Consider the following 26,424-nt stretch of genomic DNA (forward strand, 5'->3'; position numbering starts at 1 on the left):
TTTTAATTTTATTATTTACATCAAGTTTAACACTGATAAGAACTTCACAGTAATATATCATATGTGAGCTTTAAATTAAAAACACACAAAATATATATTTTGTACAATAAAAAAGTTAATAGGTTAACCTCTGCCATTTTCATCCCTGTTAAATTCACATACTCATAATGAAGTGTGTTCCTTTCTCATTGCACTAGTACGACTGATGTGGAAGAGGCCTTTGGTATAATAATGAAGCGTACTTGATGAGTTCCCCGGCACGGTTCAGATCTCAAACACAGGAGAGTGCATCTGCAGATCCATAAACCAATACAGATATAAACAAAATAAATACAAAAGCATAAAATAAATAAAGCAAACAAAAAATATGAATCCTCAAAGATTTGTAAAAAAAAACAACAAAAATCTGACATGGTGAGAAGACTAAGTGTCCAAATTCCCAATTAGAACATTATTAGCCTTGTCTTGTTGACAAGCTAATCAGCTCCCATTGCATGGGGTTGATAAGGGCATTGTTTTTCCTTTAGTAAGGGTCAGTGAAGTGATAGATAGAGATGGGATGTCAACTTGAATACAGGACTAAGAAGCATCATTCTGGGCACAGTCTAACATTGCTATTGGCCAAGAAACACCTCCAGAAAGGGGAATCTCCAATACAAATGTTCTATAATCTTAGATTAAGATCAATCTGGGGGTGTGAAGAAAGCAGATACAGAACAAGGGGACAGATCAAATGGAAGGCCAAATTGGCTCAGTCAGCAAAGAAGCATACAGGCAGACAGGAAGTAATGAAGGCATAGTTTAATGGTTCAGATCTTTATAGCGTGAGACAGAGAAGCGTTTAGATCCATCTCCGTTTGCCGGATGAGAAACACTTAAATTTTGTGGCTGTGAGGATGTCAGATCTTTCCAACACGAACACATGATCCAAAACAGGAGACAAATTGCACTTTTCTTCAAGTTTGAGTGAAACCATTTTAGGCATTTAATCCCAGTAATATTTGTTGTCATAGATGTATACTTTAGATCACTATGTAATCAAAAAATGAGAAATCTAAAAACAAAAGCACTTAAGATATCTACAGTAAAAATAAATTGCAGTTGATCATATTCTTGACTTTGTAGTGCACTGTAGATAAATCTTTTTTACATTTGATAAAAGGCACCATTAATTATTCAGAAATAAAGATTGCTGCATTCAGTAGCGAAAAGAAACAACATCTTTCATTCCATTTAGTCAAAGCTCACAGTGATAACAAAAGATAGTTGGAGACTTTTGATGCGATGTAAGGAACACACTGAAGATAATCTGTGAAATAAGGAATGGACCACAAAACTGAACCAGAGATCTGTAACACTGTTCCCAAAGAGCTACCCTTCCTGTAGGTTTCTACTAGAGTCCCAGTTATAACCAACCTAATTAAACTTTTTTGATTAACCCGTTAAGGAGTAGCGTCACACATATGTTCGAAAGCGGGCCCCACGTGTGATTCTGAACATTCCAACCGACTATTTTTCGATAGACAAAAACTATATGACAAACGCTATAGTATGGCTTCAAAATTTACAATTAGGAGGCTAAGAAGTGTCACTAGCAGGTAGTAGCATTGCTACGAGTATTATGCTAGGTTGCTAGGTAACGGAAGCTAACTAAAACTAGCTAGCTTCCGTTTTGGAAAGATAACTCACTGTGGTAGAAGCGTCGGTAATATTTAGAACTCACTCCTTAAAAGGTTAAGAAGCTGATTGCTGTTTTTGAATCAGGTGTGCTAGATTAGGGTGGGAGCGAAACCACACAGAGAGGTATCTCTCCAGGAACACAGTTGCACCGCCCTGGTTGTCACCATAAATGTAACTGCTAGATCCCATCACTGCATTCCCCTCTGGGTATCCCATACGTACTATCCCGTTCAGCGTGCTCGTTCTACAGGTCAGCATTCTACAGGTTCTATGACGTTGAAGTCGACCTGCACGGTGTGGAAACGGAATGTGGGCTATGACTTAAAAGTTGTGCTAGAACACTGCCAGACCTTACTCAGTGTGCAACTTGAGCGACCCATATGGACGTTTCTGACTTAATTGATCTCGTTCATTTAATTTGTCCAATCAACCTATACTTGCTGTTAACAGTCGCAACAATGACTTTGTGCTAGCTAGATACGTTATTTAAATATGAGCTAATTTGATTAAAGTTCTTAAAAACAGGTCCTGTAACATGTACCACAGAGGCTCAGAAAACAGCACTTCGATGCAAATACGAGTAACTGACGTTAGGATTGAAACCGAAACCAATGGAACTGTGGAGTTGTCATGCCAAAAACTGTCCGGGTGCGCGTAGCTATCTCTGGAATTTAAGGTCGCACCCCACCTTCCCTGAGGAAGACAGGCTGAGGTCACGGATGAACAGAGACGGCCGTTCCGACAGTTCCACTGTGGAGAAAAACCACACATTCATTAAAAACGTGAGAGATGGGGTTGGTGTGGCCCCAGTCTGGTAGCACCTCTCGTTCCACTTCTACTCCTGTTCAGAACCCACATCAACTTTACAATGTGATCGTAAAGTCTTTTTTTTTCCTGTATATGAAATAAGCAAATATTTACATTTTTTTTCCTCTTTTCTTTCAAAATAGGGTCTGTGCTTTTAATTAAAAAACAAACAAAAAAAACGACAATAATTTAAAATTCAAGTTCATAGACATTCTGAAAAGCATTTTTAAAACCCAAACAAATGTACAAATTGCTCGTGTGCAGGAGACATACTGCAGCTATGGTGGAGAGATCAGTCTGTCTATGTAATGTGTGTGTGTGTGTGTGTTTGCACAGATGAGTTCTCACGTTGAAGAATCTAGGCACAGGGTTTATCCAGAGAAACCTACACCTGAAGGACACTTCAGGTACTGTCCTAAATCCCCTCACTGCCGTACTTCCCTGTGCACTTTCCTCCCCCTCTATACCCTTCGACTAGAAGGGAAAAGATCAAGCCGTGTGCCAGGGCAACTGGACATAAATATCAAAACGTGTTCCACTCGTGCGATATTGTATTTGGGACAGATATTCAACCATATTAAACAATACACGCCACATTCAAATAATAGAAAAAGGCCTTAGTCGTTAACGGGTGGACACGTTTGAAATCGGGGACGAAAGTAATTTTGGGGGCGCAAACTGAAGCATTTCTATGTGGGCATCCTCAATTATTTACCATATATACATAAGGTCAGAGCAACAGCGTAATTCAACTGGAGTTTTTCATCAAACAGTCCACTGTAAACAATAGAGAGTTGAACAAATGTGTAGTGATTTCTCTGAGGTACTCCTGAGATTCCCCCCTCTTTCTCGTCCCACACGGAACTAGAACCACAACAAAGGGAAAACGTCTGACGGGGGGGGGCCCGGAGCCGAAAGGGTCAAAGGTCAAGGGAGCTCTGCGAGGCTACCTCTGCACCACGTCGCTGATCTCCTTGATGCAGGTGTGCAGGCTGTCCAGGGTGGGGCCCCCGGGGAGCCCTCCCCCACAGGAAGAGGAAGTGGCCCTCAGTTCCTGCAGGCTCAGTTCCAGCTTCCCCACAGCCTCCCGGAAGGCGAACTTGTTCCTCATCTGGGGGATACAGTCTACGTAGCCGGAGCAGTGGTCCAGCAGCTGGTGCCCGGCGTCCAGGACCAGGCTGCTGGAGGAGGGCTCAGGGCTGCTGTGGAGAGCCATGCTCAGGCACTCAGCGCACTCCAGCAGGGCCTCCCGACTCACCCTCTCCGGGGGCACGCGTTCCCTCTCCTGCCTGGTCCGACGCAGGCCCCCCTTGGAGCCACCGGGGGGCGCTGATGAGGAGAGGGCAGTGTTGGTGGCTCCGTTGGCTAGTTTGGTAGGGGTGGCGTTGCTGTTGGCAGAGGAAGTGTAGGAATGTGCGGGCGGCACTTGTGGTGGCGGCACGGACGGTCGTCCTGTCCCGGGCCCCGCCGCCCGGCCCGACCTCTGACCCTTGATCCCGTCCCCGTTGACCTCCACCACGCCCCCGCCCTGCTCCTCTCCGTCCCCGCTGTAGGTGTGCTGCAGGGGGCGCAGGGTGGGGGGGGGCGGCGGGGCACACTTGGGTTTGACCAGACGCGGGCGGTCGCGGTCTGCTTGATGCTCGGAGGATAACAGTTTGAAGCGGTTGCCCTGAGAGTCCACGCCCACCAGGTGCACGTCCGCGGGGCTGTGCTTCAGCGTGGGGGAGATCAGCACAGGGACCTTGTGGTTGTGGGGCGGGGCCTGTCCCGACAACACCCCCTCCCTCCCAACCCCCCCTGGGGCCTTGGAGGGCGACGACCACCCCTGGCGTTCCTCACCCCCGTCCCTGAGCCGGGAGGTGCCGTCCAAGTCCGCCGCCCCCGCCTCGCCCCCCACCCCTGGAGCCCTCACCCCGGCCCCGCTGCCCGGCCCCCGGGGCATCAGCTTGGCCTTGGGCCTCTCCCTGATCTGGGCGGCCCCCTGGTCGTCCAGCCTGCGGAGCAGCATGGTGTCGGAGGCGGAGGGCGTGCGGGGCGGGCAGGCCCCGTTCTCGGGCTGGGAGGTGGTGGAGGCCGTCCTCTCCAGGGGGGGCTTGCTGCGGTTCCTGGGGAGGGTCAGGGCCATTCGCTCCAGATCCGGCAGTCCCGCCGACATGGAGGAGGTGGAGTTGGACCGGGGAAACGGCTTCGACCCTCCAACCCCCCCTCCCCCTCCTCCTCCTCCGTCCTCCGGGCCCGAGGACTTCCCCGTCCGCAGTCCCAGGGTCCTCTTGATGAGGCGCGGGGTGAAGAACCCAGCCAGGCTGCCCCAGCTGCTGCTGCTGCCCACCTGGGAGCCTGACCCCAGACCCCCACTGGAGGAGGGCTTCTGCCCGAAGGTGGCGCCGCAGCAGCGGGACTGGCTGTGGTTGGCGTCTCCGTGGGAGGGGGAGAACCCCGGGCCGTCGGCCTGGGCGGGCAGGGGGGGAATGGGGGCACAGAAGGCCGCCTGGGGCTCGTACTTCTTGTGAGGCTGAGTCTCCATCTCCCTGAAGGAGCTGCTCCTCTTGGGGGGGGTGGGGAGGTTCTGCTGGAGCTGCGAGGAGGGCGAGGAGGAGGAAGACGAGGACTTCTTCTTCATGAAGGAGCTGAAGAAGGCCGCCTTGCGGTTGCGCGTGAACGTGGTGCCGTCCTGGCTGTCCTCCAAGAGGCTGCTGGGAGATTTGTCGCGCTGTTTCCGCGGTAATGCCGGGGAGCCGCCCGACCGCCCGTCTCCTAGCAACGCCGCAGCCAGACCTGCAGAGAGTGGAGGACACGTTCATTAAACAAGAGACGTATAAAACCACATCAGTTCAAAAGGTATTTCTATCTGATGATGAAGGCCAGGACATGTTCTGAGTTGTTAGAAAACGAAACGTGTTTTGTTTGGAAGAAATATGATACGTAAAATGAAGTTGTATAACTATATAGTGATTGCAGATCTCTTAACTCTCCTGAACATGTCATACATGTCTCTGCTAGCAACAGAGACCAACCAATCCTCATGACTGACCTCACTTTTAATGTTTTGAGACAGAACAATGAGGCCTTTCTGCCCCGTGAGGGATGTGAGGCAGGATCTGGCCATGACAGAGGAAGAGGGGGAGTGTGGGTGGTGCAGGACGGGAAATAGTTAGGAGAATTAAGTACAACGCTACTGTAGTGAGTCTGTAGGCGGTCTTTGACAGCCACTGATATGTTGGGTGTTTGAGTGTTGTGTGTTTTCGGGACGTGTTGTGTTTCCATAACAACAGGCTGTTATCATTGGTGAACATGAACTGACAGGAACATTTATGCTTTTCATTTTCCCCACGAAGAACATTCCGAACATTTTATTTTTTCACGATATGACTTAAACCAACAACAAAATAAATACATAAACAATAAATATAATATAGGAATAACAACTATACAAATACCGTATTCAATGGTAGGGTGAGAACAATTTAATGAATGTGTAAGTACAAAAGCAGTCATTGTTAGTGAAACGTACGGAAATACTGTATGTGTTAGAACAAGACCACGGGCAAACACACAAACATGATATCATCCTTCAAACTCATATTAATCACAACACAAGATGACAGACACAAAGAGACAAGCACCAACAGGCCAGTGTGTGTGTGTGTGTGTGTGTGTGTGTGTGTGTGTGTGTGTGTGTAAGTGTGAAGCATCAGTCTTCACATCATGAATGGTGAAATGATTACATCATGCAGGCGATGCAGGGTGCTTAGGACTATGTTGCAACGTGTGTGTGTGTGGTAACTGCTGTGGTATCTGATTGCAGGGTCGAGGTGTGTCTACAAGGTTTCAGAGCCCTCTGTGCTATAGAGGATGGGCTTGTGTACTGTAACACTATTTATTATATGGTTATGGTGGGGAGGTTAGGTTCAGGGTTAGAGAGGGGGAGGGTAGGGTTATATGGGGATAGGGTCAGGGGTTACATGGGATAGGGTCAGGGGTTAGAGTTACATGGGGATAGGGTCAGAGTTACATGGGGATAGGGTCAGGGGTTAGAGTTACATGGGGATAGGGTCAGGGGTTAGAGTTACATGGGGATAGGGTCAGGGGTTAGAGTTACATGGGGATAGGGTCAGGGGTCACATGGGGGTTAGTGGTTGACAGTATTGACCATGGTACACTCCCACGTCATACTGATCTCCAGGCCCGTGTGGCCGTGTCATCCTGTGAGCCCAAGTCCCATCGTCTGGACCTCAGTCTGCCAGGTACACCGCCCCCCGCCTCCTGAGCTTGCGGGCTCGACGACGCGCCAGGGTGCTGGCGGGCTGACCACGCCCGCCACCTGATTGGACCAGGTTTGCAGCGGGACCGGGTTTAGAAGCGACCCGTCGAGTGTCACCGAGGGCTGGGTGGTTGCGTGGGTTGGTACGGGCCTGGGTGGGACCTGTACCTGAGTGTGTGTGAGCTCCAGGGTCCAGCCGGCCGTCCAGCCCACCCTCGATGTTCTCCTTGTTCTCTGTGTGTTTCTTCAGGGTGCGGCACTTGGAGGGCAGCAGGGGCATGTCTGGGCCCAGGGGGTGCAGTGGCCCCGCGTGGCCAGAGGAGGCAGTCTTGCACAGCTCCTCGGCTACCTCTGCAGGGTGGAGGAGATGAGAAATTAGGTGATTCAGGCGTTCCGAACCTTCATATGGTGCCATGTTTTGATCATAAAACAAAAGTGTGTGTTAAAGAGGCTGCTGCAGACGGCTAGAAGGTTCCATGGGTGTTCCACGGTAGGTTCCGTGAGTGTGCGTGAGGCGTGAGGGCCGGGGGAACGGTACCTACCTTCAGAGATGCTGGAGTCGTGGAACATGGTCTCGAAGGCCTGGTGGGTCTCGGCAAACGAGGGTCTATCTAGAGGACTCCACTGCCAGCCTGGCGACATGGAAACAACAGACAGGTCACCGTCACATTCCCTCCTCAACATTCTCTCCTCAACATTCTCTCCTCAACATTCTCTCCTCAACATTCCCTCCTCAACATTCCCTCCTCAACATTCCCTCCTCAACATTCCCTCCTCAACATTCCCTCCTCAACATTCCCTCCTCAACATTCTCTCCTCAACATTCCCTCCTCAACATTCTCTCCTCAACATTCCCTCCTCAACATTCCCTCCTCAACATTCTCTCCTCAACATTCTCTTCTCAACATTCTCTTCTCAACATTCTCTCCTCAACATGCTGCTTCGGTCACTTCCATGGACAGCTCTTGTTGATGAGGGGTAACTATACTAGGACTGCTTCAGGGCGAGGAATTAAGATATGATCCTGAGTGAGTGGAGGCTAGTGCTAACACCCCCCCCCCCCCCACACACACACACACACACACACAGGTGTGTGTGGACTGTGGTACTCACAGGCCCTCATCAGCTCGTACACCTTGGGGGGACACCCCTCCGGTTGCTCCATGCGGTAGCCCTTCTCCAGCAGGTCGTACACCTGGGACAGGTCGATGCCCGGGTAGGGAGACATGCCGTAGGTGGCGATCTCCCATAGCAACACGCCAAACGCTACGGAGGGAGGAGGAGGGGGGTTAAAGACTGGCTGGGGAGTATCGTGTTTTATTAAGTTGAAACAGTGCTCAGAGGCAGTGTGTGTGTGTGTGTGCGCGCGGCCTTACCCCAGACATCAGACTTGATGGAGAAGGTGTTGTAGGCTAGGCTCTCGGGGGCGGTCCACTTGATGGGGAACTTGGCGCCGGCGTGGGCGGTGTAGGTGTCGCCCGTCATCAGCCGGCTCAGGCCGAAGTCGGCCACCTTCACCACATGGTTCTCCCCCACCAGGCAGTTCCTGGCAGCCAGGTCCCTGAGGGGGAGGGGGTCAGAGGTGAGCGGGATCTGTGTGTGGAGGGGAATCGAACCCGCGCTCAGGCAGGGCAGAGAGGAGGTGGGGTGAGGAGGAGGAGGGGCTGTCCTGCTGACCTGTGGATGAAGTTCTTCTTCTCCAGGTACTCCATGGCGGAGGAGATCTGCGTGGCCATGTAGAGCAGCACTACGGCGTTCACCTCCTCGCGGTCACACTCACGCAGGTAGTCCAGCAGGTTGCCGTGGGGCATGTACTCCGTGACGATGTAGAAGGGGGGCTCCAGGGTACACACACCTGGACGGGGAGGGAGGGGGGAGGATCATTAATGGATGACTCGATAGATAAAATTAATATAAATCGATGAAGAGAAGTCCATGAAATAATGGATAATCGATCGCTACTGACCCAGGAGCTGAACCAGGTTTGGGTGTTTGACTTCTTTCATGACTGCAGCCTCCTTTAGGAACTCCTCCACCTCCATCGTGTCTTCCTGTTAGGCACACACACACACACACACACACACACACAAACACAAACACACAGGTTAAGCTCCAGCCCACGCACTACCACAGTCCACCAGCAGGTGGCGAGCTACACCCACCAAAACACTGAGCTCGTTCACGCCGAACAGTCGGCAACGCATGTCATGCGAGGAGATGTTTTTTGTTTGTTTGTTTGTTTTTTAAAGAAAATCTTAGGCCTTGAAACTACATCTCCCAGAGGCCCCCAGGAACAGAAGCCCAGCTCACCTTCAGGGTCTTCACAGCCACTGTCAGGTTGTACTTCTTCCACACGCCCACGTACACCTCCCCGTACTGCCCGCCGCCCAGCTTGTGCTTCATGGTGATGTCGGTGCGCTCCATCTCCCACTTGTCGTGGATGGGCGACACGCCGTACACCGTGGGCTTGTTGCACTTGGGCGCCGGGTAGTGCAGCGTGGTCACCAGCCCATCGGCCACCGTGGAGTGGTGGTGCACCAGCTCTGCCAGCGTGGCGAAGCGGCTCTCCGCCGTGACGTACACCTGAGAGGGGGGCAGGTCAGACAGGTAGGAACGGTGAGATGGAACAGTAAGACAGACGGTGACATGAGAAGCATCATCGACGTGGGAGACTAAAGAAAGGGCCGCACTTGAATCCTGTTTCTAGATACAACACCCTAACCCTGTTAGCTAACCCTAACAGCCACCACCCCCTCACCCTCACCCTCACACCCACCCCTCTCCCATCCACCCCGCCCCCGCTACCTTGCCGTCGGAGGCGGTGTTGATGCGGTAGTGGTAGACCCGGCCCTCGTAGCGCAGCGAGATGGACAGCTGTCCAGGGCTGCTCTCGCTCTCCCGCACCAGGAAGCTTCCGTTGATGAGGCTGGACAGCAGGTACTCGGCCGCGCTGCGGGACACCGGCCCGTGGTACCAGCTGTGCTTCTCCAGGCTGTTCACCGGCGTGATGTAGTTGCTAGGCACCCAGCCCTGGCCGTTCTTGGACCGCACCTCGCTCCACTCTCCGTTCTGGTTGTAGCCCAGGACGCGGAGCTTCTCTCCTGGGAGGGAGGGACCAGGAGGCTGGGTTAGGGCCTGGAGCTGAACTCTACCTCCCAGCATCTACAACCAGACACTCTCTGTTTGGGTTATTCCCTGTAGAATACCAGCGCACTCAACCTCTCTCCTTGGTGGGTGGGGTGGGGGTGAGGGTGAGGGGGTTAGGAGGATGAGGGAGAGGTAGCTGAAGGGGGTAGAGAGACCGTCAGAAAAGAAAGGAGACCTCTTCACATCACTTCACCTCTGCAGCTTGTCTCTCTGGGGAAACATCTGCTAACAGAGGATGCAGGTCAGGACCAAACCAACTCAGCACCTCGTGTCCGACACCTATAGCTTCTCTCCTTCGTAGTGGTGGTGGGCGCACGGAACGAGCCAGAATTACAGGAACCCCGTCTAAAGAACCACCACCGGCGATATATACTTTCCTGCCCAACATTCTTCTACTGCTCTGGTGTGTGGGTGTGTAGCTAGTCAGTCACCCACCCAGCCTGCCTGGTATGTCTTATGAAGGCTGAGGCAGCAGGGTAGGGCTGCTGGGGCCTGTAGAGACTTGGTGTGTTTATGTCTCCATGACGCCAGAAGAGGCGAGTGGAGCAAGGAGTGCCTCCTGCCTCTGGCTACATCTCTACCTCCTGCCTCTGACCACATCTCTGCCTCCTGCCTCTGACCACATTTCTGCCTCCTTAGTTGTTCTCTGTTGAGCCTCACAAGCAAATCAAATCAAATGTATTTGTATAGCACCATATTTGTATAGCACCATCAACCTCTCCTCTCTCTCCCTCCTCCTCCTCCTCCCTCCTCCTCCTCCTCCCTCTACTCTTTAACCATGCATCCTGTCCAGCACAGGCCCGCAGCACACTAGACCCGCTGCGCACACACACACACTATCTCTCTTCTGGCTGGTATGATCCATAAACACATGCATGACTAAGGTCCTGCAAGTCACCCTGCAAACACTACACAGCCCTGAACAAACCCCGACTGCCCTCCCCATCAACACCCTCCTGTCTGTCTGTCTCTCTGTCTGTCTGTCTCTCTGTCTGTCTGTCTCTCTGTCTGTCTGTCTCTCTGTCTGTCTGTCTCTCTGTCTGTCTGTCTCTCTGTCTGTCTGTCTCTCTGTCTGTCTGTCTCTGTCTGTCTGTCTCTCTGTCTGTCTGTCTCTCTCTCTGTCTGTCTGTCTGTCTGTCTGTCTGTCTGTCTGTCTGTCTGTCTGTCTCTGTCTGTCTGTCTGTCTCTCTGTCTCTCTCTCTGTCTCTCTCTCTGTCTCTCTCTCTGTCTGTCTCTCTCTCTGTCTCTCTCTCTCTCTGTCTCTCTGTGTCTGTCATGCTGTGACATGTGGCCAGGCCAGGGCTGGTTATGTGAGACAGTGATTAGGCTGGGTGGGTCTGCTAAGGCCTTCCCTGTGATCCCACCCTGTGAGCCTCATCCACCTGTTATTATCACAGAGGATTCACACACAGCCTCAGAGCCACACCAGGGTGTGTGTGACAATATGCATGTGTGTGTGAGGGCCTGACTTGAGTGTGTGCATGTCAGATGCTGTGTATGAAAGCTGGTGTGTGTGTGTCTGGTCTCTATTCTGGCACTGTGTCACAGTCTAAGCATCGGTCCTATATCCTGAGCAGCTGCGGATAACCTCTAATGTCTATAATAATCTCTCCATGTTTGATGTTTCTTTTAGGACGGAAAGAAAACGTCTCACTCTCTCTCTCGCACACTCTCTCTCTCTCTCTCTCTCTCGCACACTCTCTCACACACTCTCTCTTCCTGTCACCCCCTCCCCTTTCAGTCCCTCTCTCATAGAAGGGTTACCTGCACCCACCACACCCCTGTGACTGTCAGGCTGTCTCTGTGAGCAGCCCAGCTCACGCTCCAGGAATGTGAAGTGGACACACCTGCCCCAGCCTCAGGTGAGCAGTCACCCTCCCAGGTGAGCAGTCACCCTCCCTGGAGAGGGAGCGGTGGAGGCCAAACAAAGGGAGGGAAGAGGAGGAGGTGAAACTGAACACCAGAGAGATCCTCTCGGACCACACATACCTTTTGTGATGCTCAGCGTGTTGTCGCCGCTGGCGACAAAGTCGTAAAGTGCAAGGAAGAGGTTGGGGTCACTCTCGGCCGCGCCCAGGAGGTTCTCCTTGGAGCTCCAGCGCACAGCCTCCGTCAGCGCCGCAGAGTCCAGGCCGAAGGGCCGGTGGAGCGCTTCTGGGGGGAGGGTGGAGACGCAGGGGGGAGGGAGGGAGGGGAAGTTAGACACATGCACAGTAAATGATTCGCCAAATGATCGATTAACAGGATCAAGTCAACCAATCACGAGTCCTGTGAGAATCAACTCTACATGAGATAGAGATGATCTTGTTCACCTGGTCCCACCAGCTACAAACACAACCTGCAGCACTCCTGACAAAACAGTCCAAACAAGCAAACAATTCCAACAATATGCATTCTCACTCCATTTCACCGCTGGTCTGGTGGACAGAATAACAGTCAGTTTGCAGGTCCCCAGGTGTGCATGTGTCCAGGTGAGAGACGAGGAGAGGTAGAGAGAGAGAGAGGTAGGTAGGTAGAGAGAGAGAGAGAGAGGTAGGTAGAGAGAGAGAGAGGTAGAGAGAGGTAGAGAGAGAGAGAGAGGTCTACCTGGGAGTTTGGGTCTGTCCACATCCCTTAGGCCCGCATACTGACTTCCTGTCAGCCGAACCCACTCTTCCTCAAAACTGCTGCTGGGGCCTATGGTTCTTAATGACATACTCTGACACACACACACACACACCTGAGAAGTGAGTACTAAACTCTCAGGATGAAACTGGACGTGTGTCTGTGTTCCTGCCTTTTATAAGACGACCTGAGGTGTGGGGCGGGGCGGACTAGGCTCTAAGCAGAGCGTACGCAAACACACGCCCTCACACACGTCCTCACACACACCTCACAGGACTTCTACTAACAGCTGCCAACAAACTGTGCTGCGTGTCTGGGCAGCTGCTGAGGGGAGAGGGAGGAGTAGACGAAGGGAAGGACAGAGAAGAAGATAACAGAAGGAGCACGCTGAGAGAGAGAGAGAGAGAGAGAGAGAGAGAGAGAGAGAGAGAGAGAGAGAGAGAGAGAGAGAGAGAGAGAGAGAGAGAGAGAGAGAGAGAGAGAAGATAGAGTGCAAAAACCATAAAAAAATGCACTACAGTACAGAAATATCTACTCTCAAAGTGGTCCACAGAAGCTATGAGCAGATAATATCATAACACCGTTGAGACATTCAGTTGTTGAAGGATAATCAAGTGATGTCTGTCGCTAGTCTGTCTGTCTGTCTCTACGCCTTCTTTCATCTTTCAATATCATCCATTAATTATCCCAGACCCACATGCAAGCGTGCATCAAGATGGATCCACTTAATCTCTGAGGGCTTCAACTCACACACACAAACACACACACACACACACACACACACACTTCTAGCAGAAGGTACCAGTGTCTCCCACCTTTGTTCTTGACCAGCATGCACTGCAGCGCCGCAGTGGCGGTCACCTGGCTCAGCCACATCTCCCAGTACATGACGGCTCCGCCTGCAGGGTCAGGGGGGTCAAGTTCCCTCCGCTCCGGTAACCTCTCGATGACCCAAAGGTCCGCCTCTCTCTCAGTCGTCTCCTCTCCGCTGCTATCTACAGCAGCTCTGCCCCTACTGCTGACAGCCACTGACTGCTAGCGCCGCCTGCTAGCGCTTCCTGCTAACTCTGCCTGGTGGGTCTCTCTGCCCTGGACTTCCCAGCAGGAACAAGCAGCTAGCTTCGTGTTCGGTCCACTCCTCACTAACCCTGACCGAGCTCCGCGGTGGACTGGCTCTGCACGCGAGGCAGGAAGAGAGCCAGAGGCCCCCCACGGTGAGTCTTCACTCCCCCGCCCCCCTGTCTGGATTACAGGGCTGGGGGAGAGCCGGGCAGTGGGTGATACACCTCCATCAGGCTGAAGCTTGTTAGAGGGCCAAGGCCTTTAGGGCTCCGGGCTAGCGTCTCCAGGCTAGCCGCTAGCTGTGATGTGGCTGTGGCCGCAGCAGGATCTCCAAGGTCTGTCTGACTGAGCGGGTGGGACGGTCGTGCCTGTGGTTCTCTCCCTGGTCAAACACACTCTGGGAGAAACGCTGCATGGCACTGTGTGTGTGTGTGTGTGTGTGTGTGTGTGTGTGTGTGACTGTGTGTGTGTGTGCCAGGCGTGTCTGTGAAAGAGGAAACCCAAGCTGGAAAATGAGGGTAGGGGTGGTGTGTGTGTGTGTGTGTGTCTGTGCATGGAGGGGGGGGTCTCCAGAGGAGTGTGTGAGGCGTGGGCCGGTACTGTGGTCAACACCAGATGGTAGTGGAGTCCTACAAGGAGAACCTCCCAGCCACAAGCTGCCCAGTCCAACACACACACACACACACAGCCCCTGAAGACAGTGTGTGTGTGTGAGTCAGGGCAACTGCTCCAGAAGGACAACTGGCAGAACACAACGGCAGTGACCCCTACCAGAGTCGAGAGAGAGAGAAAGATACAGAGAGAGAGAGAGAGAGAGAGAGAGAGAAGGGAGAGGGAGAGAGAGGGGATATGTGGAGTTTACATCTGAGATGACAGATGATTGAGAGAGAGAGAGAGAGAGAGCGAGCCCTGCTCGGCCCAGCTCAGCGCTGATCAGAAGGGTCTGACTGCAGCAGTTGTTGAGCGTTGGGTACGTCGTGTGCCTGCAAACACGCCTGTTTGTGTGTGTAGGTGCACACACGTGCGTGATGAGAATACCCCTTTGTGTATGTGTGTGTAGAAGAGGGCCTCTAGAACCAGACAGCTGGGCAGTGATGCCCCCCCCCCCCACACACACACACACACACCTCCTCCCCAGACCTCTCTGCCTCTTCTGCAGCTGTTGTTGAACAGCTGAACCAGCAGCACCTCTGTAACACCCCCCCCCCCCCCCCTTCACAGACACCCCTTCAAATCCCCCTTCCAGTAAACAAGCAACACGGGAATCCTGATCTCTGCAACAACTAGTCTGATAAGACTACATGCTTATCCTCATCCTCCCTCACATTTTTGTGGATTGGTCACACACACACAAATCGCACTACCCGTTTACACGGTTCAAAGATGAACAATCTACGTGAGAATCCCTCCTACGGGGATATCCACACATCCACGGCGGGACAGTCAAAACGTGACACACGAGTCTGGAGGCGCTAGATCGGCTTCTAGTCTGACCTCTGTGCCAGCACGCCCTTCCGTCTGTATATTTCACCGTCGACCCAGACTCCTGGAGAGACAGGATGTCTGCTGGCCGCAGCTGCTATGCTGTTTCGGCGTAAAACGATTAGCTAGCTAGCCAGATAGCTAGCTTGAGTTTTACATCCAACCTCGAACCAGAGTGGCCGCAAAGTTGACCTCAGATAGACCGCTATTGACGCACTCTATCAAAGAGCTTTCGTGACAAACATTAGCCTAAGTATTGCAGCTCCGGCTAGTCAGCTAGCCTGTGAGTTTCACGTAATCGTACGTCAAACTATCGTTAAGTTAGATGACGTGATCAACCTCAAACCAAAACGTCGGACGCAGTGTCGCTAGTCACCCTTCTATCCAGACACACAACCTCACACCAGCCGCCTGCGAGTATAACCTCTACGTTTACATTTAGTCATTTACCAGACGCTCTTATCCAGAGCGACTTACAGCAAGTACAGGGACATTCCCCCCGAGGCAAGTAGGGTGAAGTGCCTTGCCCAAGGACACAACGTCATTCGGCACAGCGGGGAATCAAACCGGTAACCTTCAGATTACTAGCCCGACTCCCTAACCGCTCAGCCACCTGACTCCCTCACACGCCGCTTCCCTCTGCCTACAGAAGCGGCGTGTAGCATGCAGTGTAAACCAATAACCCGCCTAGAAGGGCTAATTACATGGCTACTGAGACGTGACCTCACGTGTAGCACCATTCTCTATTACAGGCCGAGCGATATTTATTTACAGTTGGAGAACAACACACACGAACAGGACTCCATAAATAACCGAGCGCGCCTCGCCGATGGAGAGCTGGGAAGGAAACACTGACAATGGTATGAGACAATGGCGCGGATGAGACGCAAAACAAGGACACCGCAATATAGACACGCACACCGCAATACAGACACGCACACCGCAATACAGACACGCACACTGAAGGCTGTGTAGCACTAAACACAAGACAGCGAAAACAATAATTCACAGGAATATTTGACAGGGAGACACTACACAGCACAGGGCAACAAAATAACTTATTCACGCAGTAAAAGTGAAACACACACGCTCGACTGTAAGGGGGCATTCTGTAAGAGTCGTTTGTAGAACCGTGAAGAGGCAGGGTTCAATGATAGACCAGCGGCTGTAGATATTAATGAGGACAGGATAGACAACAATGCCCTCATTGTCAACCATGCTAGCACCCTGGCCTTACACGCAGGGTGTGTGTGTGTGTGTGTGCGAGGGGGGGGGGGGGGTGTCAGTCTCGCTCTGTTAGTGACTAATTGTGACCTGCCCTGCACGTGCCTGCTCCCAATGTAGGTCTACATCATCACAATAGCATAGCGCGAAATACTGAGATAGAACTCCCGATGACACAAAGATCATCATAAATCACTATCAATTATTGGACAGCACTTAGCATGAGCGTTGGTTATCATTATGAGACTCAGCACTTTGGGTGAGCTTATAATACCACACACACACACACACACAGACACAGACCACTCCTCCTCCCTCTCAGCCCACTTCTTCATCCGAGTGACATTAATCTTAGTGAGTAAGTCATAACAGGGTTTCTGGGAAGATACGTGTACCATCCTTCCCTCCCCCGCTCCATCCCTCCTTTCTCTCTCTCCCCCCACCCCTCCCTTACCCTCTCTCCCCCCCCTCCCTCTCTCTCTCCCCACCCCTCCCTTACCCTCTCTCCATCCCTCCCTCTCTGCATCCCTCCTTTCTCTCTCTCCCCCCCTCCCTCTCTCTCTCCCCACCCCTCCCTTACCCTCTCTCCATCCCTCCCTCTCTGCATCCCTCCTTTCTCTTCCTCTCTCTCTCCATCCCTCCATCCTCCCCCTCTCTCTCCAGCCCTGCTCCTCTCAGTCTAACAGGAGGATGGCCAGACTCCAGGCCTGCCTGCATGACAGCCTGGTTAATGACAGGGGCCTCTGGCTAACTGCCCTGCCCAGGCCTGCACGCACCACACACACACACACACACGTTGTAATGGGGTTAATGAGAGCTAAGTGCCCCCCCCCTCACTAACACCACAGGATGTGGTGCTCTATGCATCACTTTAAAGGACTCTCCAGACCCTTCTCCTGTATTCTACGTCTCTCGTCTTCTGTTCCTCAGGTGCTGAGAGGAAGACCAGGGCGTCACACGGAGCACAGCGCCCCGCACGGAGCACAGCGCCCCGCACGGAGCACAGCGCCCCGCACAGAGCACAGTGCTCCGCCCGCCTGTTGAACAGGTCTGCTGGACCGTGCAAACTGACTGTTTTATTTCCAGACGCTCGCCCTGTTCCCCGCCCTGCTTGTACTCCCTGTCCCAGGTGGCTCAGGTGTGCCGGGCTGTGGTTTAGTGACGGTGTAGTCTCGATCAGTCCATTACAGGATTGGCAAACTTATTATCATCTATTCCATAATCATCATTCCCTACACTACATAACATAAACAGCAGAGTGTGGTAACTCGTGTTGCAGACTACGTACTTCTGAAGTGAAAGTGTTTCTTTTACTGTTCTTGGTTGTTGAACATTTTGCAGGGGGGGGGGGGGGGGGGGGGGGGCTCGTCTTCCTCTTTCACTCTGAGACTTTTTTCCGGCGTGACGTCCGGATTTTCCCCCTCTGTCAGCAAATACCGTCAAATTCATACAGCAGCAGGGAGAGGAAACGAGTATAGATTTGATTTTCCATTACGGGTGAACGTGTACATAACGACAGCCCGCTCGGACTACCCTTCCTTTAAACTCAGGTCTGATGCCCAGACAGGGAGCGATTTCTCAACGAGGGCCAGTGTTTCCAAACATTTTCCAGTAAATATTAACCTGACGACATAATCACACCATGCCTTGAAGCAGGGCCCACTTTTGTACCGTCAAGATTACTGTTCAACCACAACGCCAATGCAACACACACGGCTCTTATGTAAGCTGTCTGTCTGTGTGTGTGTCTGTGTGTGTCTGTGTGTGTCTGTGTGTGTCTGTGTGTGGCTGGAGGGGTTTTGCGTTGTGATGGTGACTGTAAGGGAATGTCTCCTCCACCAGGACAGGACAGGACAGGCACGTTAACACAGCCTGAGAGAAGAGAAGAAGAGAGGTCGACCAACAGGAAGTGATGTCAAAGAAAGAGAATTCGAGAGGAGTGCGAGGATTAACAGGCTTTAGCATGATCAACGTGATCAGAAGCCGACATCGGTGGGTTTACAGCACCCGTGACGTCTGTGTGTGGGTGTGTGACAGTGTGTGTGTGTGTGTGAGAGTGCATGCGTGTTTCCATACCATTGCGGTGTATAAGGCAGTGGGGTGTTTAGGACTTCAGAGATACAGAACAAGAGTGAGTTGTGTGGAGGGGAGGGTGGGGGTGGTGAGAGGTATAGAAAGAGAGAGAGAGGGAGGGGATGTGTGGTGCGGAGATCTGAGATGACAGATGATTGAATCAGCCGAGAGGAGAGGGAGACAAAGTGGAGCTCCAGTCCATCACTGAGTCCTGGGTGTTCTAGGTGAGATGATTCAATCAGACAGATATGAGATAGAGAGACACAGCGCAGATCACACTGTCCAGCCCATCACCAGAAGGTCTATTACGGTCTCTGCCTCGCTGGATGGACGCAATCTTCAAATATTGATCTACTGTGTTTCTCTTACTGATTTTTGTCTTATTCTCTCTCTCTGCCTGCATGCCCACCAAACTGTCCCTCCCTCCCTCCCAGTCAGTGTGAACCTAGAGGGTGTGTGCCAGTCCGCCTAGCCTGTCTGGTCTGGCCCAGGACGGGCAGATTAAGTCCGACCGACGCAGCGTGCGATTAAATGGGTCTGAGGGAGGATGGGGGAGATAGGAGAGAGAGAGCAGGCGGAGGGAGGGAGGGGGGGGGGATGGGGGAGATAGGAGAGAGAGAGCAGGTGGAGGGAGGGAGGGCGGATGGGGGAGATAGGAGAGAGAGAGCAGGCGGAGGGAGGGAGGGAGGAGAGAGAGGCCAGACAGGGGGAGGGAGGGAGGGAGGAGAGAGAGGCCAGACAGGGGGAGGGAGGGAGGGAGGAGAGAGAGGCCAGACAGGGGGAGGGAGGGAGGGAGGAGAGAGAGGCCAGACAGGGGGATTAGCTTCAGTACAGCCTGTGCTCAATTACAACTCAACTAAGAAGGTAGACAGAGAGAGAGGAGAGAGATGGGAGAGTGAGGAGGAGGGGGGAGAGAGAGGAGAGAGATGGGAGAGTGAGGAGGAGGGGGGAGAGAGAAAGAGAGAGATGGGAGAGTGAGGAGGAGGGGGGAGAGAGAAAGAGAGAGATGGGAGAGTGAGGAGGGGGGGGAGAGAGAAAGAGAGAGATGGGAGAGTGAGGAGGGGGGGGAGAGAGAAAGAGAGATGGGAGAGTGAGGAGGGGGGGGGGGAGAGAGAAAGAGAGATGGGAGAGTGAGGAGGGGGGGAGAGAGAAAGAGAGAGATGGGAGAGTGAGGAGGGGGGGGAGAGAGAAAGAGAGATGGGAGAGTGAGGAGGGGGGGGGGGAGAGAGAAAGAGAGATGGGAGAGTGAGGAGGGGGGGAGCTCAATTAAAGGAATGATTGAGGAGGAGGATGATGAGAAGAGAAGAAGGGATGAGATGCCAGACAGAGAGAAAGCAGCTGAGTTTTGTGCAGAAGGAGAGGGTGATATTAGATAAAGACTGGACCCCTTAATGTGTGTGTGTGTGTGTGTGTGTGTGTGTGTGTGTGTGTGTGTGTGTGTGTGTGTGTGTGTGTGTGTGTGTGTGTGTGTGTGTGGAGGACTCCAAGCCAAGTCCACAGCCTGACGGATAAGAAGCAGTAAGCAGCATAGAGGCAGCATAGAGGCAGCATGGAGACAGGCAGAATAGTACACCAGACCCTGGAAGCCAGTCCACATTAAACGGGCACGGCATCTAACCTAGACTCCCCATCTGCTGCTGTTATCACACCCCTCACCCACCCTGCTCCACCCCTCACCCACCCTGCTCCACCCTCACCCACCCTGCTCCACCCTACCCCACCCCTCACCCACCCTGCTCCACCCTACCCCACCCTGCTCCACCCTGCTCCACCCTGCTCCACCCCTCACCCACCCTGCTCCACCCTACCCCACCCTGCTCCACCCTACCCCACCCCGCTCCACCCTACCCCACCCCGCTCCACCCTACCCCACCCCGCTCCACCCTACCCCACCCCTCACCCACCCTGCTCCACCCTACTCCACCCTCACCCACCCTACCCCACCCTGCTCCACCCTACCCCACCCCTCACCCACCCTACCCCACCCCTCACCCACCCTGCTCCACCCTACCCCACCCCTCACCCACCCTGCTCCACCCTACCCCACCCTGCTCCACCCTACCCCACCCCTCCACCCACCCTACCCCACCCCTCCACCCTGCTCCACCCCTCACCCACCCTGCTCCACCCTACCCCACCCTGCTCCACCCTACCCCACCCTACCCCACCCCTCACCCACCCTGCTCCACCCTACCCCACCCCTCACCCACCCTGCTCCACCCTACCCCACCCTGCTCCACCCTACCCCACCCCTCCACCCTAGCCCACCCCACCACCCACCCTACCCCACCCTGCTCCACCCTACCCCACCCCTCACCCACCCTGCTCCACCCTGCTCCACCCTACCCCACCCCTCACCCACCCTGCTCCACCCTACCCCACCCTGCTCCACCCTACCCCACCCCTCACCCACCCTGCTCCACCCTACCCCACCCCTCCACCCACCCCCACCCCTCCACCCACCCCCACCCCTCCACCCACCCTACCACCCACCCTACCCCACCCCTCCACCCTACCCCACCCCAGGGGCAAGTTCTGGTGCCATCTGCACCAACATGAGGGGACCTAATCACTCCTCTGTCCTGATCAGTCCTCAGTTTACAGAGGCCAGGCTGGACTAGCGAGGAGAAAGGGAGAAGGCAGAAGGAGTCAGGAAGTGAAGAGAGGATTTGCAGTGATCATACAAAACGAGTTCAAAACACAGAGCGACGCTACAACAACATCTAGCTGGGTCACTTCCTGTTTACTGTCGGGGCTCAGGTGAGATGGGGTGGAGATGGGACTCCTTGAGGAGGTATGAGAACCTCAGACCACAGCTCCTCCTAGTGGTTAAGACAGGTAACTGACCAGAAGTGTCCAGGGGGCAACTTTATTACTCCATTTCAAATGTCTACACCGTCCACCCACCCACACCCCAATACACACAAACACCAACTCTGAAACTCAATTTCCAGCGCCTGCACGCCTTGTTTTGGTTGTTTGGGCCTTGGCTCTCTCTCTGCGGTGCCCCACTTTCTCCTCTACTGCAGGCTGTGCGTTCATCAAGACCATGACCACATCTGGGGCCTGTTGTCTTTGCATGCAGCTCTCGACAAAAAAAACGACTAAATGTGGTTTTGAGGTTTATTTAATGATTTGAAAAAAAAGCTATCGCTTTAGAAACCATTAAAACACTCTTAACAATCAGATAAGTACACTGAGGCACATTAGCCAATAGGAGGGAATTCAACCGGCAGCTTGCGAGCACTTTCCAAGTGAAATCACAGAGGGCAATTTAAAAAGTATAACACTTAAGGTTCTTGGGTTACTGCCTTACAAAGCTACATTATTAGATAATCGACTTCCGCAGAAAACAGCCCCAGTGGGGAAGTGAAAAAGACCAGTTCCTCATCACCAAAATAAAGAGCCCTGTGTTTAACCTCAATGGACAACAAGGACACTGCAGTGGAGGTGATAGTGATGATGGTGGTGGTTAGGATCCAGAAGCCCTGACGTGGCCACAGAGAGGGAGTCACTGTCAGCCAGCCTGTCGATGCATGGCACTGACACACACAGACCCTGTGCCTCATTCTGTTTACCCAGCGACATCAAATAAAAGGCCTGCCTATCTGCCTGTCTACCTGTCTGTCCCAATTGTCTGTCTGTCTGCCTGCCAGTCTGTCTGTCTGTCTCCCGTCCATGCCTGAGGACATACACAGGCACAGAGAGTCAGGGTCGATGAATAAATGATGATGATGATGATGAGAGGACCAGAATGGCATGGTGACCTGAGCAGGAATGAGTCACTTAGCCTGAAGGAGACAGGGGAAGGAGGCGGAGGAAGGAGGCGGGGGAAGGAGGCGGAGGAAGGAGGTAGGGGAAGGAGGCGGAGGAAGGAGGCGGGGGAAGGAGGCGGAGGAAGGAGGTAGGGGAAGGAGGCGGGGGGAAGGAGGCGGAGGAAGGAGGCGGGGGGAAGGAGGCGGAGGAAGGAGGCGGGAGAAGGAGGTAGGGGAAGGAGGCGGAGGAAGGAGGTAGGGGAAGGAGGCAGGGGGGGAAGGAGGCGGAGGAAGGAGGCGGGAGAAGGAGGCGGAGGAAGGAGGTAGGGGAAGGAGGCGGAGGAAGGAGGTAGGGGAAGGAGGCACGGGAAGGAGGCACGGGAAGGAGGCGGAGGAAGGAGGTAGGGGAAGGAGGCACGGGAAGGAGGTGGGGGAAGGAGGCGGAGGAAGGAGGTAGGGGAAGGAGGCACGGGAAGGAGGCGGGGGAAGGAGGCGGGGGAAGGAGGCGGAGGAAGGAGGTAGGGGAAGGAGGCGGAGGAAGGAGGTAGGGGAAGGAGGCGGAGGAAGGAGGCGGTGGAAGGAGGCGGGGGGAAGGAGGCAGGGGGGGAAGGAGGCGGAGGAAGGAGGTAGGGGAAGGAGGCGGGGGGAAGGAGGCGGGGGAAGGAGGCGGGGGGAAGGAGGCAGGGGGGGAAGGAGGCGGAGGAAGGAGGTAGGGGAAGGAGGCGGAGGAAGGAGGCGGGGGAAGGAGGCGGAGGAAGGAGGTAGGGGAAGGAGGCGGAGGAAGGAGGCGGGGGAAGGAGGCGGAGGAAGGAGGTAGGGGAAGGAGGCGGGGGGAAGGAGGCGGAGGAAGGAGGTAGGGGAAGGAGGCGGGGGGAAGGAGGCGGAGGAAGGAGGCGGGAGAAGGAGGTAGGGGAAGGAGGCGGAGGAAGGAGGCGGGAGAAGGAGGCGGAGGAAGGAGGTAGGGGAAGGAGGCGGAGGAAGGAGGTAGGGGAAGGAGGCACGGGAAGGAGGCACGGGAAGGAGGCGGAGGAAGGAGGTAGGGGAAGGAGGCACGGGAAGGAGGTGGGGGAAGGAGGCGGAGGAAGGAGGTAGGGGAAGGAGGCACGGGAAGGAGGCGGGGGAAGGAGGCGGAGGAAGGAGGTAGGGGAAGGAGGCGGAGGAAGGAGGTAGGGGAAGGAGGCGGAGGAAGGAGGCGGTGGAAGGAGGCGGGGGGAAGGAGGCAGGGGGGGAAGGAGGCGGAGGAAGGAGGTAGGGGAAGGAGGCGGGGGGAAGGAGGCGGGGGAAGGAGGCGGGGGGAAGGAGGCAGGGGGGGAAGGAGGCGGAGGAAGGAGGCGGGAGAAGGAGGCGGGGGAAGGAGGCAAGGCTGCAGGGAAGGAGGCGGGGGAAGGAGGCGGGGGAAGGAGGCGGGGGAAGGAGGCGGGGGAAGGAGGCGGGGGAAGGAGGCAAGGCTGCAGGGAAGGAGGCGGGGGAAGGAGGCGGAGGAAGGAGGCAAGGCTGCGGGGAAGGAGGCGGGGGAAGGAGGCTGAAGATGACAGCAGAGCAGGCAGAGAAGGGGGGGGCCTTCTAACCCTAACCCAGGTTCAGGAAATGTGGTGTCTATATCCTCACAGTGCTTCATTAGCTTCAGGCATGTATACCATACTGTACACCAACATATGCATGAACGGACAAACACTAACACCAACACCAGCACACGCATGAACCCCCAGGCACACACACACACTTTCTCCTCCATTAGCAGAGTCGTTTTACAAGCCTCCCTCGACCCTGGCTAAGACACTGACTGCACTTCCAGCTCCTATAAAAAGACCACTCACTCCAGAATCCAGACTTTGGAGAAAACAGAGAAGACTTGAACAGACAGTGAGTGTGCACTTCACGGAGCTGTCTGTGTTCCCAGATGACGAGAAGGGGACCCAAGTGACATCTCTCTCTGAGCAGAGCTAGGATAAACCAGTTAGCTCAAGATACAGACCCTTTGTCCTATTCCATTAGTCCTAGCCCCACCCCCAGCCTCGATGCCCCAGCCCCTCTGCCCCAGCCTCGATGCCCCAGCCTCTCTGCCCCAGCCTCTCTGCCCCAGCCTCGATGCCCCAGCCCCTCTGCCCCAGCCCCTCTGCCCCAGCCCCTCTGCCCCAGCCTCGATGCCCCAGCCTCTCTGCCCCAGCCCCTCTGCCCCAGCCTCGATGCCCCAGCCTCTCTGCCCCAGCCCCTCTGCCCCAGCCCCTCTGCCCCAGCCTCGATGCCCCAGCCCCTCTGCCCCAGCCTCGATGCCCCAGCCTCTCTGCCCCAGCCCCCTACTCCCTGGCCTCCTGTCACATCTGATCCCAGCCCAGGCCCACACTCTGCCTGCCTGCCTGACTCACTGACCCTCTGGCCCCAGGGCAAGCTACATCCAAAAGGAATCTGAAAGACTGCAACCATGGTGGGGGTACTGTGGTCTTCAGAGAATACCAATCACCCAGCTCCACATCTATCTGTCTGCCTTGTAACAACGTCTGGGTGTCACAGGTCTTCATCTGTTAGACAGTGGACCTAGTCTGCATTGGTAGTCCGTGGTATATTTCCTGTACCTTAGCTATCCAAGTCATGCCATTTTGAAACGATACACCACAACAGGATAGCCAGCCCATCACCAGAGAGTGACTCACAAAGTCAATGCATGGGTCACAGTTTTCATGTCTACTTCACCAGGCTGAATTGGAAAGAGTTATCAACAGCAAGCTTAGGGCTGTACCCCAAAAATGAGTAGGCATATATAAGGGAGTCCACCTTGCCTTGTATTCGCAGCTGAAGCTCTCCAAGGAGGCAAGACTTGGACGACCACAGCCCTAGACACAAGGCTTGCGAGTGAGAGAGAGAATCTCACCGCATCTACACAGTATGCAGGCTCAACTCTATTCCACCCAGGTGCCCCTATGCCCCTATCAAAGTGTTGCCAGCGGTGCAGCCGAGTTGTGGAGCTTCTCCGAGGTTGCAAGTAAGCCGACCATTGCCACTCTCGGGCTGTAACGTGAGCCTCTTGTAGCTGCCATAGAGAGTTAATGGTCTGGAATTGCCACTCAATCCCCGGTGGCAAAGCTCATTGTTTAGGCGGAACCTCTGATTGCTCAGCCCTGGAAGACTGGCTAGCTGAATGACTGTCTTTTTTTCGATGTGTGCAACCCCAAACTACTCTTCACTTCTCTCTCCTACCTGAAACCTGGAAACACATTTTCGCTCGCTCTCTAACTGAAACGCTTACAATTAAATCAAGATTCCTAAAGTATGATACAAATGACATAACTATTCAAAAGCAGTTTCTTTAATATCCCCTAACATTGTCTACCACTATACAATTATTCTTTCCTGCTAGTTAGCTCACTGACATGTTTGCTAAAGGACAACAGGATTGTGGTTGGCACTGATTGCTGTTAGCAAGCTAACTGTATTTCCGCTAACGCGGCGTTGCCAGTACACAGAACGTTAGCTCCTAGACCCGTTAGCTTGCCTCGTTAGCTTAGCAGTAAAGTCCAGTCAAATCCGACACCCACCAGTTCAACAAATCACTGCTTTTTGTAATTTGATTCAATCGAGTTGCAATGATATCTACCTGAATGTTGGGTGAATATATTGATTCCAGGGTCTGGAACGTTAACGGTAGCTGCCCTGCCAGGCGGTGTCCCAGTAGTGCAGACATCCCTGGGTCTCCTCCCGGTGTTGCTTCCACGGTTCCCCTTTCCCTGGTGCTGCGGAGTCGCGTGGGGCTGTGGCGGTTGTATCCCGGCGGCTGTGCCCTCAGCAACGCGGCCTACCTGTTGTCCCATCCCCGCAATTAGGTGTAAAGATGTTCGGGACGAAGCAAGCAAACCTCCAGCGCTCGTTTTGGCTCACATCCCCCAACTGTGGAGCGGCCTGTTCCAAATAGTCTTCTTTCAACCCCCTCTCTTCTTCCACGGACTCCTAGCTCGATAGCTTGCTAGCCAGATATCAGTGTGGAACCCACCCACCCCTGCCTCAAACAATAAAGCAAAAAGCTCAACGTATCACTGAAATTAACGGTTCAACAACTGTTCGTTCTGTAGCCAGGTGGCAATGTTCGGTACCCCACGCTCAAAATTCTGTAGAATAGGGACCCTTTCAGGGTCGTTTCGCCGTGCTCCGGCCACTGCGCGCCCCCTCTACCACCGCCATCTTTACCGCAGAATAGAGCGAGATGTGTTTCGCAAGGGGGGTTTCGATCCCCCGGTCACAATGATCCATTCCCGTCCCCCGCGTCCCAAATGCTTACAAGTCCGCCGAACCACTAGGTGGACAGCCCAAGCCAAACACTAACCACTATGACTTGGA

At 54.0% G+C, this 26,424-nt stretch overlaps 1 protein-coding gene across 6 annotated transcripts; it reads right to left on the bottom strand.

Moving 5' to 3' along the window:
• Positions 1-26,364, bottom strand: abl2 (c-abl oncogene 2, non-receptor tyrosine kinase). 6 transcript variants are annotated; one of them, XM_062450196.1, is made up of 12 exons: positions 25,688-26,364; positions 11,885-12,046; positions 9,554-9,849; positions 9,059-9,331; positions 8,715-8,799; positions 8,426-8,603; positions 8,125-8,309; positions 7,862-8,014; positions 7,291-7,380; positions 6,917-7,099; positions 1,724-5,262; positions 1-1,425 (listed from the first exon to the last, which is right to left on the bottom strand). In XM_062450196.1, exons 1-11 carry the CDS (start codon positions 25,899-25,901, stop codon positions 3,434-3,436), a joined length of 3,648 nt encoding a protein of 1,215 aa, XP_062306180.1. In that variant the 5' UTR covers positions 25,902-26,364; the 3' UTR covers positions 1-1,425; positions 1,724-3,433. The 6 variants fall into 6 exon arrangements, with proteins under 6 accessions (XP_062306180.1, XP_062306178.1, XP_062306183.1 ...); XM_062450194.1 differs by having other exon boundaries at positions 11,885-12,049; XM_062450199.1 differs by lacking the exon at positions 25,688-26,364 and adding an exon at positions 13,315-13,680 and having other exon boundaries at positions 11,885-12,049.
• Positions 26,365-26,424: the final 60 nt, after the last annotated feature.

Source organism: Osmerus eperlanus, chromosome 24 (genome assembly GCF_963692335.1).
Source record: "Osmerus eperlanus chromosome 24, fOsmEpe2.1, whole genome shotgun sequence".
Classification (NCBI taxonomy): Eukaryota; Metazoa; Chordata; class Actinopteri; order Osmeriformes; family Osmeridae; genus Osmerus; species Osmerus eperlanus.